Source organism: Musa acuminata, chromosome BXJ1-6 (assembly GCF_036884655.1).
Source record: "Musa acuminata AAA Group cultivar baxijiao chromosome BXJ1-6, Cavendish_Baxijiao_AAA, whole genome shotgun sequence".
NCBI classification, from domain to species: Eukaryota; Viridiplantae; Streptophyta; class Magnoliopsida; order Zingiberales; family Musaceae; genus Musa; species Musa acuminata.
In genome coordinates, this window is record NC_088332.1 from 34,677,711 (window position 1) to 34,693,901 (window position 16,191).

Below are 16,191 nucleotides of genomic sequence, written 5' to 3' on the forward strand. Positions count from 1 at the left end.
CTTTTAATTATTGATAATTTAAAATGATTAACAATTATTTTTCTTCGTATTTATTCATCTTATCTTTGATTTAATAATAATGAATCCCTAAAACAATATAAAAGATGGCAGTGTGTGCGTCTGCGCATCAAACGCCCAACCCTTCCTCACTCTCCGTTGCAGTCTACGACTCGCCCTTCTCCCTCCCGCCCCCACCTTCTCCTCCTCCTCTTCGCTTTACCAATGGCGACTTCCCCGACGAACTGTCTCCCGGAAGCCGACTCCTTGCCCGATGGGTTCGTCGAGGTGTCTGCCGACCCCCCGCCTCGGCCGGCGTCGTCCGACTACAAGGACGCCTTGCTCGATCTTCATTTCTCGGGCCAACGGCTCGTCGACCCGTCGCCCCCGCCCTCGGAAGCAGCGGAGGGGACCCTAACTCCGGATTGTCTGGTGGATGGGACGGAGAAGTTTGTTTTCTCGACCGACTTCTTGACGAGAGAGGATGGCGTCGGCGATTGCTCCGACTCGGTGGCGCGAGATGGCATCTCGGAGTCGAAGCCTGGTGATGATGCCTCGAAGGAGATGAGTAGAACCCCGAATGAGATCTTGATAGGTTCATCTGCGGGACGAAGTAGCCAAGGAGACTGCCAGAGTTCCGAAACAGGTTAAAGATCTTTCTTTTTTCCCCTTGTCATCTGTCTACGTTATCTATCTTCCTGTTTACGTTAGGTTGCCTTGCTAGTTCTTCTCGTTATCACGTTTCGTGCAAATATGAGAGATAATGTTTGTGATGTCGGGATCAAAACATATAACTATTGCAGTTGAAAGAAATCTAGTCAGGTTACATGAGAAGCTTGTAGTAATCAGCGGTAGCTAAAAGAATATCCCGTTGAGGGCCAACAGTTGATGGAAAAGGGCACATCATAGTCAATTACATAATATTTTCGGACAAGGAGATCATTGAAACATGCAACAAGAAGAAAATGAATTCTAATGAATAAGCTGCAGTGACATGAATGAACATATAGTAATGGGAGTGCACAACAAAAAAGAAAATATACAATCTTTATTTAAGAAAAGGAGCTTAAGGTAGTGTCCGCATTATGATGTAGTTGGGTGCAAAATTGACAAATTTTTTACTATAATTTTAGTTCTGAAAAAAGTAACTACCTTAAGTGGATATGAGTGAGGTCTATCCTAGTCATTCCCTGTTATAGGATTGTTTCTCCGGCATTTGTTGTGTTTTTTAGGATTTACAATTGTGAATATAGCCTGCAAGAAGTGATGGGAATTTTCAGGTGAATCCTGATGTTCAGGTTAATTTAGTGAAACCAGATGATTTTTTGATGTACTTAGTTTATTTTATGCTCTTTTTTGTGAGGGGCCTGGTTGTTGGGTGGATGGACCAGCAGGACTAGTTACCACTTTAATCTACTAATTTTACTAAGTGTTTCATCTTTGGAGGTGATCACAAATGAATTGAATCAGTGAATGAAAAATAAATTTGCATAAACTAAATGTAATTAAGATGGTATCTTGACTGCCATGTAATGTGCATTAACAAATTGTGATAGTAAATCTTTTTGATACCAAGAAATTTCATAAGCCACCACATGTATATAATGATGCAAAAGCAATCAATTAGGATACAAATATATTATATTATCATGATGATAAAGATTGCTTAAACAAGCCTTCAATATGATTAGATATTTTTATTATTGGAAACCAACTAGTGAGCAATCAATTTTATAAGGTTTTTAATTTCGAATGATACCGTCCATACCGGGCGTTACGTATCGGTTCGCCAGCAAACCAGTATACGGACCGTTCGCTACCATTGATTGGGACTGTTTTCGCCTCGTTACCACTTGAAATCGGTCGATGACGATCGATTTCGACTGTCGCTGCTCGCTACGGGACGGTATTAGCTGAGGGAGAAGGAATAAGAGGGAGATGAAACGAGAGAACCTGGAGATCCGACATTGCTCTCCTTCGACGATCCCGATCCGTCATCGTCCTCCCTCGTCGGACATTGCAGATGAGATGTTGCCTCCTCCTCATCTGAGGCGACGAGGCCTCGATGTTATTGGTGGCTTCTCCTCATCCGTGCGGGAAGAAGAAGCTTTGGTGATATATATATATATATATATATATATATATATATATATATATATATATATATATATATATATATATATATCGAGCGATACACCAAAGCGTATTGCTCGGTATACTCGTACCGTATTGAGCTGAGCTCGATATTCCGGTATGGTATGAAATTACGAACCTTGATATTATCATTTAAGCTTTTTTCTGATGTACCTAAGCATGAGAAGGTCCTGAAGAAGGTGCTTTAACATAGTTTCAAAAGAGAACTAGAGACTGTGACCTTGCGTGAAGATATCCAAGTACTTTGAAACACAAATATATAGCGGACAAGTGAAAGAAATTGTGCTAATGCTTAGTTTGCATTTTGATGGTATCTGTGAACATTGTCCATAATATGATTGACATAAAAATTGTTTTTGCTTCAACTATAGCCTCTAGTTCAAATTTAAGGATGTTATGTGAGACAAGGACCTCCCTAAAATCTTTAGTGACAATATTTGGAGTTGAATGCTGCAAGCTGCATATTTGCAGTAGTGATGTCCACAATAATGGCTTTGTGAATTTCCTTGTTGTCTCTGCTGCCTGGTCATGCATGCCACATATACACTTGTTGTCTTTAATATTCTGAAAGCAAGTAGTCCTAGCAATATAAAGAAAATGACGATGAATTAATTTTCCCTATGGATTTTGCAGAAACAAAAGGCCAGTTGGAATTAAATGCCATCAATCTAAAGGTAAGATTGTACTGCAGGATATGCTGAATGTTCAAAGTGATTTGTGGATTACAAAAAGCTTGATGCATTAAGTCAATTATCATGTTAACTACCCGCACATCAATTCTCCATATCTTCAGCTTGTTCAGGTTGATCTCACAGATAATTTACCTTTTGTTCAGGGATCTTTTTGTGATAAACACAGTTCTTTTATTTATTTTTGGCTTTCAGATGTGCTACTTTTATAAGGCTTTCTTTATCATTGGAAAATTTGTTTGGCTCCTTTTCACTCGAACCATTTTTATGTGCATGTGATTTCTCTTGTCACAATGAAGCTGGTTGGGTCCTCTACCATCCTACTGTGTTGCTCCTTTCAATTGTTTCTTTAAAGAGTAACAATAATTCTTACAGGAAAAGGAATGACACATATATTAATATGGTCGATCTATAAATGAATCTTAAGTTGCTTTGTTAGTTTTCCGATCAAATGTTTTGCAGCTTTGTAAATAATCTCAGTCCAACTTGTTTAAAATAATATATATATTTTTTGCTGTAACTTCTATTTATCAATGGTCAAAAGGACTTAAAAATCAATCTTTATTCTGTAAAGTCATCCTTATCAAAGTTTTGCTCTATGGTGTTCTGTAACATTGTATGGAATCACATTATAATTTGAGATCATCCAGAGAATACATATTTTTTAAAATTAAATTTAATTACTTTTAGAGTTCATTTCTGTTTCTGTGAGAATATGTAGTCTTATACTTTTTGTAGTTTGTCTAATAGTTCAATATTCTATGTTCCCACATGCTTCTAGTTATGTAGGTATGATGATCAAACATACTTCTTTAGTTGGTTCATTATGTCATCTTGTGATTTGAGCAAATTCCATAGATATCTGTAGCTTGCAAACTAGATTGTATTGAATTACAAAAATCAGCTACACTTCATTACTTGCAACATGTATCTTGCATAATTTAGCTTGCAGAACTATAAGAAAGATTATATTTTTGCTTTTGATAATTTAAGTGGATTTTTTCTAAGCATTTTAAACACTTCTTTGATCATGTAAAATATTAAATATCTTCTCTTATTTAATGGTCAAAGTTTTGCTCCATGGTGTTCTGGAACAATGTATGGAATCACATTATAATTTGAGATCATCTAGAAAATACATATTTTTAAAAATTAAATTTAATTACTTTTAGAGTTCATTTCTGTTTCTGTGATAATATGTAGTCTTATACTTCTTGTAGTTTGTCTAAAGGTTCAATATTCTATGTTCCCACATGCTTCCAGTTATGTAGGTATGATGATCAAACTTCTTTAGTTGGTTCATTGTGTCATCTGGTGATTTTAGCAAATTCCATAGATATCTGTAGCTTGCAAACAAGATTGTATTGAATTACAAAAATCAGCTACACTTCATTACTTGCAATATGTATCCTGCATAATTTAGCTTGCAGAACTAAATTATTTTTTTGCTTTTGATAATTTAAGTGGATTTTTCTAAGCATTTTAAACACTTCTTTGATCGTGTAAAATATTAAATAGCTTCTATTATTTAATGGTCTTTCAGGAAGGAGTTCAAGCAAAACAAAAAGTTACAAAGCGCAACACAAAGTCAGAGGAGCTGCTAGAATATACTTTGAAATATCAAAAAGTAATGTTAGAGAGAGATGCAGGTTAGTGATAAAAATTAATTGTATACAATGGAATGTTTAGATTCATACAATGTGCATTGTGGTTATTCGCCACTTTGAAACTGCCATGAAAAGGTTGGCTATCAATTCTTAAACTAGAATGCACTTTGATGTATGTTTGTTTTGTCTTTTAATTCACATCAAAACTTTTACTAGCTATAATCTGTTTTATACCAATTTGTATGAGTCATCTATATATTTCTTGTAAGGAATGTGAAAATAAAGAACTTGAGTAAAATTGCATAACGAGATTCTTTTACTGTGATATGGATCAATGTTGGACTCGGTTAAGGGAAAAAATTGAGGAGATGGAAATTTTTGAAAATTGCATTTATTAGAAGCAATACAAATAATGATGCTTTATGATGTGGATAGAGCACTCAAAATTACTGAAATATAATGGGTTCTTGAACTAACTAGGGTGCTCATCTAGGTGAATGGCTAAAATGAAATTTTATAAAATTGATTTAAGTTGTAAATGAACCTAAATAGTAGGCTAGCAAATTAATTTCATATGTTAAGTTGGGAAATAGGAGCAACTTGTGTGGGAAAATTTTCCACTTTAAAGACAGCGTCTCATAGAAAAATTTAATCATAAATAGATGGTAACAAAAAATATTTGTCCATTCTGGATAGGTTGGTGAATAAGTTAATGTCTCACATGAATTGGATCTAAGCTTCGAGATGCTCACCTATGCTGCTTTGTCAATCTTTCCTGATTTATGTGAGATCCATTTGTTTATTTGCCTGCTTGATGGTAGCTTGCTCTTGCATTTACGTCCACTTCTGTCCTCCATGGCTGTGTAATTTATTTTTATCAAAGGGAGGAGCCAGTATAATCTCCAATTGTGTTTTGAAACGTCACATTCATCAGCCAACTTAAAACAAGTTTTTCTCCTTCTAGCCAATTTTAGTTTTGAATTTTAAAGGTTAATCATATATTAGGGATGGCCAATAAAACAGATATCGAGTAGGTCTTTGAAGCAGCAGAATACTTTTATGACCTCATTGTTCATACTTATAAATAGCAATTTTTTTTTCTGATTCTCCTCATGTTGCTTATAATTTCCTGTGAATTTGCTTGCTTCTGGAAGCTGTTGCTGTTCGTGAGAAACTTGAGTCACTTTGCAGGGAGCTGCAACGTCAGAATAAAATGCTTATGGTACATTTTCCAAATTGAGAGGTTGAATGTATCTTTATTGCTATGTTGACATATGCAACCTTGCTTCAGCCTGATATGACTTGTGCAGGATGAATGTCAAAGAGTATCTACAGAAGGACAAAATATGAGACTCGATTTGTCTACAAAGTTTAATGATGTAATTAAGGTAAGAACTAAGACAATATATCTTAAGTGTTTGGTTTTTTTTCTTGTCCTCTAATACATATACAATTTTCAATGACTTGCCTGAGAATTTTTTTTTAATATTTTTAAAATCAAGTTGTTATCTTAAAGTTAAGACATTAAGAACATACCTTCTATCAAACATCTGCTTGTGAAGTAACTAATTTCTGTTCTTACTAGTGATTTATACTGATGATCTATGCCACACTCCAAGACTAAGACTTAAATGATGAAAATGTATAGAGAAATCCATGGTGAACTATAGTTGTATAGTATATAGATTTTCTTTGATGTTTCTACATCTCTTCACACTTTTTTGCTTGAATTTTTTTTAGTGCCCTGAAACAGTGAACTGGTTGAACATGGCATCATTGGCCTAGTGTTATGATGAAGAGCAAAGTACAGCACCGAATTTACTGGATATGAATTATAAAGCAGCAAAAAGGAACTGTTGGAAAACCATGCAACAGAGTGCATGTGTTTCCAGAAACCGAGAATTGAAAGTTTCTTGGACCAACTGAAATGACCTTTGAGACAAATTGGAGATATGATGGATGGGCTGCACAATAAGTAAATTATATTAAGGCTAGGATTAGTCATAAAACTACATTAAATAGGACAGTGACGCATGGGAATCTACTTGTCTATGTGTGGCCATATCACGAGACAGGTACTTGTTTATGTGTTGACACATTAAATACATCATATTCCTTCCACAATTTTTTACTGTATCCCAAAATTTGTTTCTAGAATTATTCCTTTTACATGTCTTATGGTTATTGATTTTGTAGTGGGGTGTGTCCCTTTTTCTGTTTCCACTACAAAAATTTGTTAATCAATGGCTTTTGTGTTGTAGGATATCACCAATAAACTTGAGGTGCAAAAAGATGAATGCCTTTCTCAGCTCAATGAAAATGAGATGTAGGGTTCCTGGAGTTCTTTTTATATTGATTGCAACAAGATATCTTTACACGAAGAAACTTTAAAATAGGTTTATTTTTCTGGATTATATCCTTATCATCTAATTTCCGCCAATTGTGAGTATGATATTTGAAAATTTCTTGATTAAACTGATACTTATATCAAGATAAAGAGGAATTATCAAGATAAAGAGGAATTAAGAATGACATGATAGATAACACTCCATCAGGCAGTTGTAGATAAGGCTCAATATGAAGGCATAGTAATTATGCAACAAAGATATCAGTCAAACTGCCATATAATGCTTTCTTACAAGATGTTAAATACATTTAGGAGCAAGTTACAGGGATGGCATAGGTCATGAATATTCTTCTATAAGCAGTGTTATTAATAGCCTTTATAGCTTGTCCGTGTACTTGCATTTGTTATGACTTCATTTTTGCCTTGTCTTTTGTAAATCAGTTGCCAATCACATATTGAATCACATGCCAAACAATGCTAGCCATTAAATGCAGGTTTTCTGGATTATATAGAGCTGTACCAATAACCACAGCCTGCTCTTTGTTGGCAGGTGTTGGCACATGCTGTAATGACTCTGCATGTGTGATGAATTCATTGTCCCTCATCTACTGTTTGACATATCTTACGGAAACCTAGATAGTGTAGATTATCACTGGAACAAGATACTTGAACATGAATATTGTTTTACCAACTCTTTTTTTTTTGTGGAAAGGGAGATGACAATTGGTTTCTTTATTCATAAGTTCTTCATTAATTAAAACATTGGAGTGCATATCTGGAAGTCTGGAGCCAACCTTCTTAAAGATTACATGTTTTTCCAAGTTGTGCTTGTGAAATACATGAAACATTGTAACTTCCCTTACCTTTCATTTGGCTTTCTATCTAAACATGATGATGTTATTTGTGCAAACATGCACACATGCAGTATCTGCTCCCAGCAGTAAGAATAACCTCCGAAGTTGGGGTGACTGGTATGAGATGTTTACCATTTCACAAATATCTTACTTATCAGATGAAAGTCTTGATGCCCATTGTCCACGTCATCACATCTGTTAGAAATTTTCTTCCTGTTGTGTGCAAAAAGATATATGTTAGTTCACCCTTTATTTAGGCTATTATCTTTCTTAAATGGAATTTTTACACGATGTTGAAACTTACATGTTCATCTCTGTGTTTGTTAATATGTTGTTGTTCCTGATGTTTATGATTACTAATGATTGCTGATGATCACTTGGTTTTCATTAATTTTCATTAATTTATGTGACAAATATTATGTTCCAAATAAGCATGGGTATGTTACAGCTGCTAAGTTTTTGGTTATGCACCTAAGAAGTGTTCCTAGGTAATGTAATAATGATATGTTATATTCAACTTACATAGCATTATGTTGCTTATTCTTTCCTGATGTCAGATGATGGCCCTTTCTCTTTTATATTATTGAGCTACTATTCTTTACAGACAAATTACTTGCTTTCTTTTAGGTTGAGAAATAAGATAAAACTCCTTGCTGACCAATACTCTCTCTCTGAACAACATTTTGCCCAAAAGGTAAGGTCTTCAAGGATTTTGTATATTCTGAATTTCTGTGATGCAAGTTCTGATTTTAGAGAAACCATAACTTTGACTTTGAGGCTCACTAGTGTTTTGCCCTTTCCATATAAACTGTGTCTACAGTTACAGCAGAAGACGCTAGAACTTCAGCTTGCTGATCTAAAACTTCAGCAACAGGAACGGAAGTCTGCTAAGGAACAAACCCAGATGCAATTGTATGCTGAACAGGTTTCACAGCTTTTGGCCACTGAGAAGAGTTTGCGTCTACAGCTAGCAGCTGATGAAGAGAGATTTCAGCAATTCCAAGTATCTGAATTAAATTTGAAGTTTATGTCGAAAGTGTTTAAATAATAATGTGTTAGGCATAAATCAATTGTTAATTATCTGTTAAGGTCAAACTTAGTTTCGACTTTGGCAAAGGACACTGCCCAAGAAAAATCTACATAATAGTATTAGTACCTGAACTGGTATAATGTCTTAGAGATCATAAATAATGTCTCGAAATAGCAAGAGACATACTCATGCCATGTTTTTTTAATGCAGGATTTTGCTTACTATCTTAGTTGAGCCTAGTCTGAGAGTAAGTCAAGTGTGAGGTTTAGCTTTTCTTTTTTCATGCAAAAATAGAAGAAATTTTTATTACATCAAATAACATACATGACACTCATACTTGGACTCGAAGCAGAAACCTATCACTAGTGGAATATTGCAGTAATAACCAATCCAGAGGTCTCAACAGAGACTTTTGCATATTTTTATGTGGATTTTTGTTTTCACTTTTTTTCTACGTTTAGAGAGTTCGCAAAGGTTTATACATAATGGGCCATGCAACTATTTGTGATTGGTCTTGTAATGCATGATTGATAGATACATGTATTTTTATCAATGAGCAGACATCTCTCTCTCTGCCCCTTCTGTGATCTTGTTTGTCATATTTTCTTCTGTTTCTACTATTGATTCTGTTAGGTTTGAGCTATCAGTCTACATCTCTTTACTTTCTCATTTTTCTCTATTTTTAGTACATCATTTTCTTTCTCTCTGTGTCTATAGCAACTTGATCTTCTGATGTCATTTCCAGAATAAAGCATTAGTCTGATTGTTTTCTCTTAACCCACCTTCAAACCTTACTGCTTTCTGTCAGATCTGTCATTATTCTGACCAAATTTAAGATCCTAATCCTCTTATTGTTCTTCTGTGTATGGTGTACCTGTACACTGTTACATCTGGTCACCATGGATACTGCAAGAGAAGCTGAGAGCCTGAGACATTAATAATCAGGCTTAACTGAATAATCCATATTGGTAGAATGGATTTAACTTTGTCCAGCATCTCATGAGTCAAGATGGTGATGAGCTGTATACCAAGGTTCACAATACCGTACCGTACCGGTATTTCGACCTGGACTCGGTACTGGTACGGTATGGTGTACCGAGTACTGTAGCACTGCTACAGTGCGGACTAGTACCGGGCGGTCCGCGTACCGTTGGTCTGTCGGACCGGTACATACCACCCGTACCGGGCGGTACAATTCGGTTTGGCAGACACTGCTGCATACAATACATGGTACATGACACAAGCCACTGACGTGTAAAAAGGTGTTTTGGCACATCCTTGGCATGACAAGGGCTGATGTTTCTATTTTCATGTTGAGGTGGTATGTCATAATTGTAAGTGTAAAACTCACCTAAACTGAAGACCATCATTTATGGAATGTCAAACCTTTTATAGCTTTTCAAAAATTGCAACATCAAACTTTGTTTCAACATTTAGCCTCTCCCCCTCATTCAGATTTGTTTCTGTTGCTTCAGTTTTTCTTTTTGTGCCAGTTATCCACCTTTTCATCTTTCACTGGGAGTTGAATAAACTGTTTACATATTTGTTTTGTTTAAGTGGATAATAATTCTTTTCTTTCTTTTCAGAACAATAGTTTTAGATGTTGACATACTTTGTGCAGCATGTAAAATTGGATAGCAATAGATTTGATCAAATTCATGTGGTCATAATCATGGGATGTTTCCCATTGTGATGGTGAATGTCATAATTTACATGATTAGTGACTTGAACTAATTACCTCTGCCTCCATAAGACATTTGGTAGATGTCTTTCCCATTGGTATAATGGTGTATTGTTTACAGCACAGGACATGCCATCTCTATGTTCCAACCAGAACCTCGTAGCTTTATCTTCTTTCGACAATGCAATAGCAAAACACCACAACTAGATATTCATTTTTTATATTCTATTAAAATGTAGGTTGCTTACCTTCACGTCTGAATTCCCTAGTACTTATTGTATCTATCACCTAGCATTCTCATCTACCTGTTTCTTATGTTGTGGACCTAAATTTTTTTGTTGCTAAGATTTTATCTGAGAAAGGTAGGATTTATAAAGTTTGGTAGTGTGATAAGTTATGTCCTCACCAGAACCTCACAGCTTTATCTTCTTTCAACAATGCAATAGCAAAACACCTCAACTAGATATTCATTTTTTATATTCTATTAAAATGTAGGTTGCTTACCTTCACGTCTGAATTCCCTAGTACTTATTGTATGTATCACCTAACATTCTCATCTACCTGTTGCTTATGTTATGGAAATAAAATTTTTTGTTGCTAAGATTTTATCTGAGAAAGGTAGGATTTATAAAGTTTGGTAGTGTGATAAATTATGTCCTCACCATGAGAGGCAATGACTGAATGAGTGTTAAAGAATGACAGCTTCTTCTTATTGGATTTTTTATGGGACAAGGGATTATTGTAGCTCTTGCTCTTCCTTTGTTAGTCAACAGATTGAATTTTCTTCGAGTTCAGGTTTATTTTTATATCTAAGGCCTTTATCTTTCAATTCTCGTTTCTTGTTCACTTAATATAAATTTTACGTAGATGATAGTCGACAGTATTATACAGTAATAAGTTACTTAACGCTGCCTCAGGATGCTTTGTCAAAAAGTAACGAGGTCTTTGAAGCATTTAAGCAGGACATGGAAAAGGTAAGAATGACTTTGTAGGCATTGCATGTTGATATGGAACATGAACCCTCTGCTTTTCTGAATATATGATTTTACAGTATATTTACTCTTGTTGTCTTCATATATGAATTAAGTAAATTCATTATAATTTACTCTTTGTGACTTGAATTTTAATCAGATGGCAAAATTGGTAAAGGAACTTAAGAAAGAAAATGAATTTTTGAAGAGCAAGTGTGAGAAGTCTGATATTGCACTCGTGAAGCTCATTGAGGAGGTAAGCTGAGCAGGCAAATTATATCAACATTTCGCTAGACTTACACCAATGTTCTTTACAAGGTCGTATTGTTTTGTTGATCAGTATCATAAGTTCCAAGTTAACAAACTGTTAAAAAGTTTTTTTTTATTCTTGTTGATAGCATGCCTTGAGATGAAGCCATTCTTTTGGTCATACTAGTTCTTCCTGAATGTAAGATCATAAGCAAAAGCCTAAACTATTTATTACTACATATCATTGGGACTCCTATACGAGTCATCTTGACTGTTATCATTCCCATACCTTATTGCTGAACAAATGCTGCTTTTTGTTATTTTTCCAGCAAACTCTTTTAGATGAGAACAATCTTCCAGTTATCAGATGTTTTAAACATGTGAAGAACTCCAAAACGACATCTGTCCATTTGATAAAAATCTGAATTTGATTTCCTCAATTTTAAGTTTCTTACTTGGGGCAGATATTCTAGATCCTTTTACTACTTAAAGTATCTCAGTATTTAACTCATGGTGTCTCACAGGCTTCTTGTGTTTATATGCTGGTCTCTTCTAGTACATTATCTACAGATTTTATGATTGAGTAAACTGATGCATTAGATAGTGTCGTAGAACTGTAGGATTGGCTGAACTTAAGTGGCTTGTTTTGCTGCTTTATAAGGGTTTAATTATCCTTGGCTCTATCTACCATATGAAATCAGTTGATATGAGCAAGGTCATAAATATTGATGATAATGGGTTTTGGCATGTTGCTAGCATGTGGTTTGGCATGTCTTCTTTACTAGCCAAAACATGTTTAAAAGTTTACTTATCTCTAGTGAATACTGATTAGTATTTGATACCACAACAACAGGATTTTAATGACTCAGCATGAGAATCCCTCTTTCAGCTGAAGCTTAAATCCTTGGTCATGAGTTATGGCACACCTCAATATTTCGGTTCTTTTTGTTATGATTTTAAATCATAATAAACTTCTTGCATATTTGACCAAACTCAGATAATAATAATTTTGGTACTGGCAGATAATAATAATTTTGGTAATTTAGGAAAACAACTCCGGTTATGATTTGCAAGTTATGACAAGAGAAAGCCCTTTATGTTTTGACAGCTTCCACTCATGAAAATTTTTATATTGAATAATGCAACAAATTGTCAAGCTGAAGAAACCACCGTAAGGTCCCCCACAATGACACAGGTTAATCAAGATATGATTATAAAAAAAATGCAGCATATTATTGCAGAATTATTTGGAGTTGGTACCCATTCTGAAAATTATCACTCGTCTTTTACAATAGAGATTTTATAACTTCATAATTTTATTGTTTATTAGGAGGATCATTCTTTTGCAGTTTTAAGGTAACCACTAATTTTATCCTTTGGTGATTATTGTTCGAGCTAGTCATCAACATATATGAATCATATCTGCCTTTTCATCAATCAAAATTGATGTTAATTTAGTGTCATGCCCCATCATCATGTCCAAACTCTGCGATGTGTTTACCAGAAGTTTTTTGTTATTGTTTATCCAACTCTTCTGTTTATGGACATGTTGTTCTCATTATTAATTTCCTTTGCCCTACTGTTATGAAAGCGTGAGGTAATGAAGAAACAGCTAGAAAAGGTGAAGAATCAAAAGGAAAAGCTTGAATCTCTATGCCGTTCGCTGCAGGCGGAGAGAAAACACAACTTGGTTAAGGCCACCTCGGATCCTGTTGCTGTTGCTGCTGCTCTCCAAGTAACTCTGTCCAACGAAGACTCCTCGTGACAAGCTAAGAAATCTCGATCATTCCGACTCTCAAGATTACAAAGGTGAGAAAAGAGGGTACCACTTACCACACCCCTTTTCACCCTGTTGTATTTGTCTTTTTTGCACTTGAAATTGCCATTGGTGAATTGTTGCTTCCTTGAACATCTTCGAATTGCATGTGGCAAATCTTTCAAGTTATACTAAAGGTAAACCTGAGGGGGTTTGGATTATGTATCTTGATTAACTGTGTTGTCTTTGTTGTCAGCAATTGCCATTGGTGAATTGTTGCTTCCTTGAACATCTTCGAATTGCATGTGGGTAAATCTTTCAAGTTATATGAAAGGTAAACCTGAGGGGGTTTGGATTATGTATCTTGATTAACTGTGTTGTCTTTGTTGTCACTGCATTGCATTACCACCTCTCTTTCTTTTACCTCTGCATTGGTTGTTATCAATCTCTTTCCAGTTTGGATCCTCCTCAACACCTCAACCTTCTTTAGCATCAGCAACCAACTTTAGAAGAGACGACAATATATCAGAAAATTCAATAGGTAAAACAGCATTGCCTGAGCACATTCAGCAAAAAACACAAAAACGTAAAAGGCGAAAAAGGAAATATAATAACAAGAACCAGATTAAGACCGAGCGAGGATTCTTACAAAGTTCATTCACACATCCAAAACACATAAAAAAGATCAAGACCAAGGTCACCTTCAATCTACAAAATTTAGCTGAAGAACTAGCAAAGTCTGACCTATAATGTGATGTTCAGTAGCCTGAAGCAACCCGCTAGAGGTGTATCGAGTAGATTTAATCACCCAAATGCATGGATACCACAGCACATCATCCAATTAGCTCTTTTAGGAACTTCGACCATCCTTGACTTCCTAACTCTCAGTCTTCTGCATACCAAAAGACCCCAATAACCACAACTGCAAAGCAATATTTGTTGTCATCCTGAGATACAAAATATATAAGAAGCAAACTTACCATCAAGATTCTTTTATTTGTTTTGGTAGGGGCTCCGAGTTTACTCTCCCGGTGCAGAAATTCCTTGCTTGAGCCTTTCCCTTTTCATCTTCTTTTTGGAGACTGGCTTCTTCTTTTTTGGTGGAACCGTCTTTTGTGCATACGTATAGAGAGCATAGTTTCCGATGAGGAAGAGCAGTAAGAGTCCCCCCACAACAATCAAAACCACCAAACCTGGGTTGAACCCTTTAGGTGTCTCCTCCTTAATCACGTTTCCCTGTTGATATCAAAAGTTAGCCCACTTCAAATAGAGGGACTATTGGAATTAAGTATTAAGCCATATTCAAATATCATCATGGTAGGTCGGTGCTATTGTTGAATCAGTACAACCCCAATTCATATGAAAAATCTTTAAAGCATCTCGACATATCCGATTCACGGAACACAACCAGCAGCACCACTTTGGGTGCAAATGTGAAACAAAAGCATAGAAACTTTTGACATTCTACACAATTGACACAATATTTAATAATTCAAATTGTAACTGTAGATCTACTGTTCAAATAGAAAATTCTATGATGCAGTGTCAGAAGTTGGTGAATCAAAATACCTTAATCAGTCTGTTTTTCTGATCTTCCATTGTGCTCTAGCGACAACAAGACCTCATAATCATACACATCCATAGGACTAGTGAATGGGCATATCTATTGAGAAAATCAGTTAAACAGAAATTTGGCTGCTGACATGTTTTGGCAACTTCACGATCCTAAACGTTCATGTCATTAGATCCTTATAAACTTTGTTAGCAAGTCAACATGTGTTCAGCCACTTTTACATAACATCTACGCATAAATAATGGTTCTTAGTAGAAAATGCTTCAGTGAATCCAAACGCAATCTTCACAAGGTTTTCTTGCAGATTACATTGCTGTTGTTGCATTCAAGTTTGTTGCAAACTTCTCAGAGTGCTTTGATGAAACCTACCAGCTCTTTTGTTAGTTACAGATGCAGAGTATACATCAGAGAAGGATATGACCTTGATAAAATTTTATATGGAAAACTCCAACAAAGCCAATACAATCTCACTCTCACATTTACAGTAGTCATTAAAGACAAAAAAAAAGGACACCTATGTTATTCATTGGAGTGCTAACACAGAACTAGTCATCATTATGCACTGATATCCAGTTAGTACAAAACAGGGAATTAGAATGGTTTAAAAAACAATAGAGTTAACAGATCTACGAAGGGTGTTCCAAACTAACAATATATATCATTGTGGAATGATCAAGAATGTTGCAATTTGACGCAATAGACTTGATCAATAAATTAACAAACTACCAATATATTAACATTGTGGAATGATCGAGAATGTTGCAGTTTGATGCCATAGACTTGATCAATAAATTAAGAAAGCTAGTAGTGGCAGGTGTTTTTTCTTAATACATTAGCTTCAGTTCTTCAGCAAAAATACTAAGTTGTAGTTTGATGCCATAGACTTGATCAATAAATTAAGAAAGCTAGCAGCGGCAGGTGTTTTTTCTTAATACATTAGCTGCAGTTCTTCAGCAAAATTACTAAGTTGCAGTTTGATGCCATAGACTTGATCACTAAATTAAGAAAGCTAGCAGTGGCACGTGTTTTTTCTTAATACATTAGCTTCAGTTCTTCAGCAAAATTACTAAGTTGCAGTTTGATGCCATAGACTTGATCACTAAATTAAGAAAGCTAGCAGTGGCACGTGTTTTTTCTTAATACATTAGCTTCAGTTCTTCAGCAAAAATACTACAGTAACACAATATTACTATTAGAATTACAATCGAATTCCAAGAAAATCCCACCTACAAGTAACTCTAATTTTTATATAAAAAACCCAAGACGGAGAAAAATGATATGTA

General features: G+C 35.2%; 1 protein-coding gene across 3 annotated transcripts; it reads left to right on the top strand.

Moving 5' to 3' along the window:
• The first annotated feature begins 145 nt into the window (after nucleotides 1–145).
• LOC135676729 (uncharacterized) lies at nucleotides 146–13,624 on the top strand. 3 transcript variants are annotated; one of them, XM_065188224.1, is made up of 12 exons: nucleotides 146–643; nucleotides 2,785–2,825; nucleotides 4,384–4,489; nucleotides 5,602–5,669; nucleotides 5,758–5,835; nucleotides 6,709–6,773; nucleotides 8,276–8,342; nucleotides 8,469–8,651; nucleotides 11,277–11,333; nucleotides 11,491–11,586; nucleotides 13,171–13,388; nucleotides 13,592–13,624. In XM_065188224.1, the coding sequence occupies exons 1-11, from the start codon at nucleotides 223–225 to the stop codon at nucleotides 13,342–13,344; spliced, it is 1,356 nt and encodes a 451-aa protein (XP_065044296.1). In that variant the 5' UTR covers nucleotides 146–222; the 3' UTR covers nucleotides 13,345–13,388; nucleotides 13,592–13,624. The 3 variants fall into 3 exon arrangements, with proteins under 3 accessions (XP_065044296.1, XP_065044295.1, XP_065044297.1); XM_065188223.1 differs by having other exon boundaries at nucleotides 13,171–13,624; XM_065188225.1 differs by having other exon boundaries at nucleotides 13,249–13,624.
• Nucleotides 13,625–16,191: the final 2,567 nt, after the last annotated feature.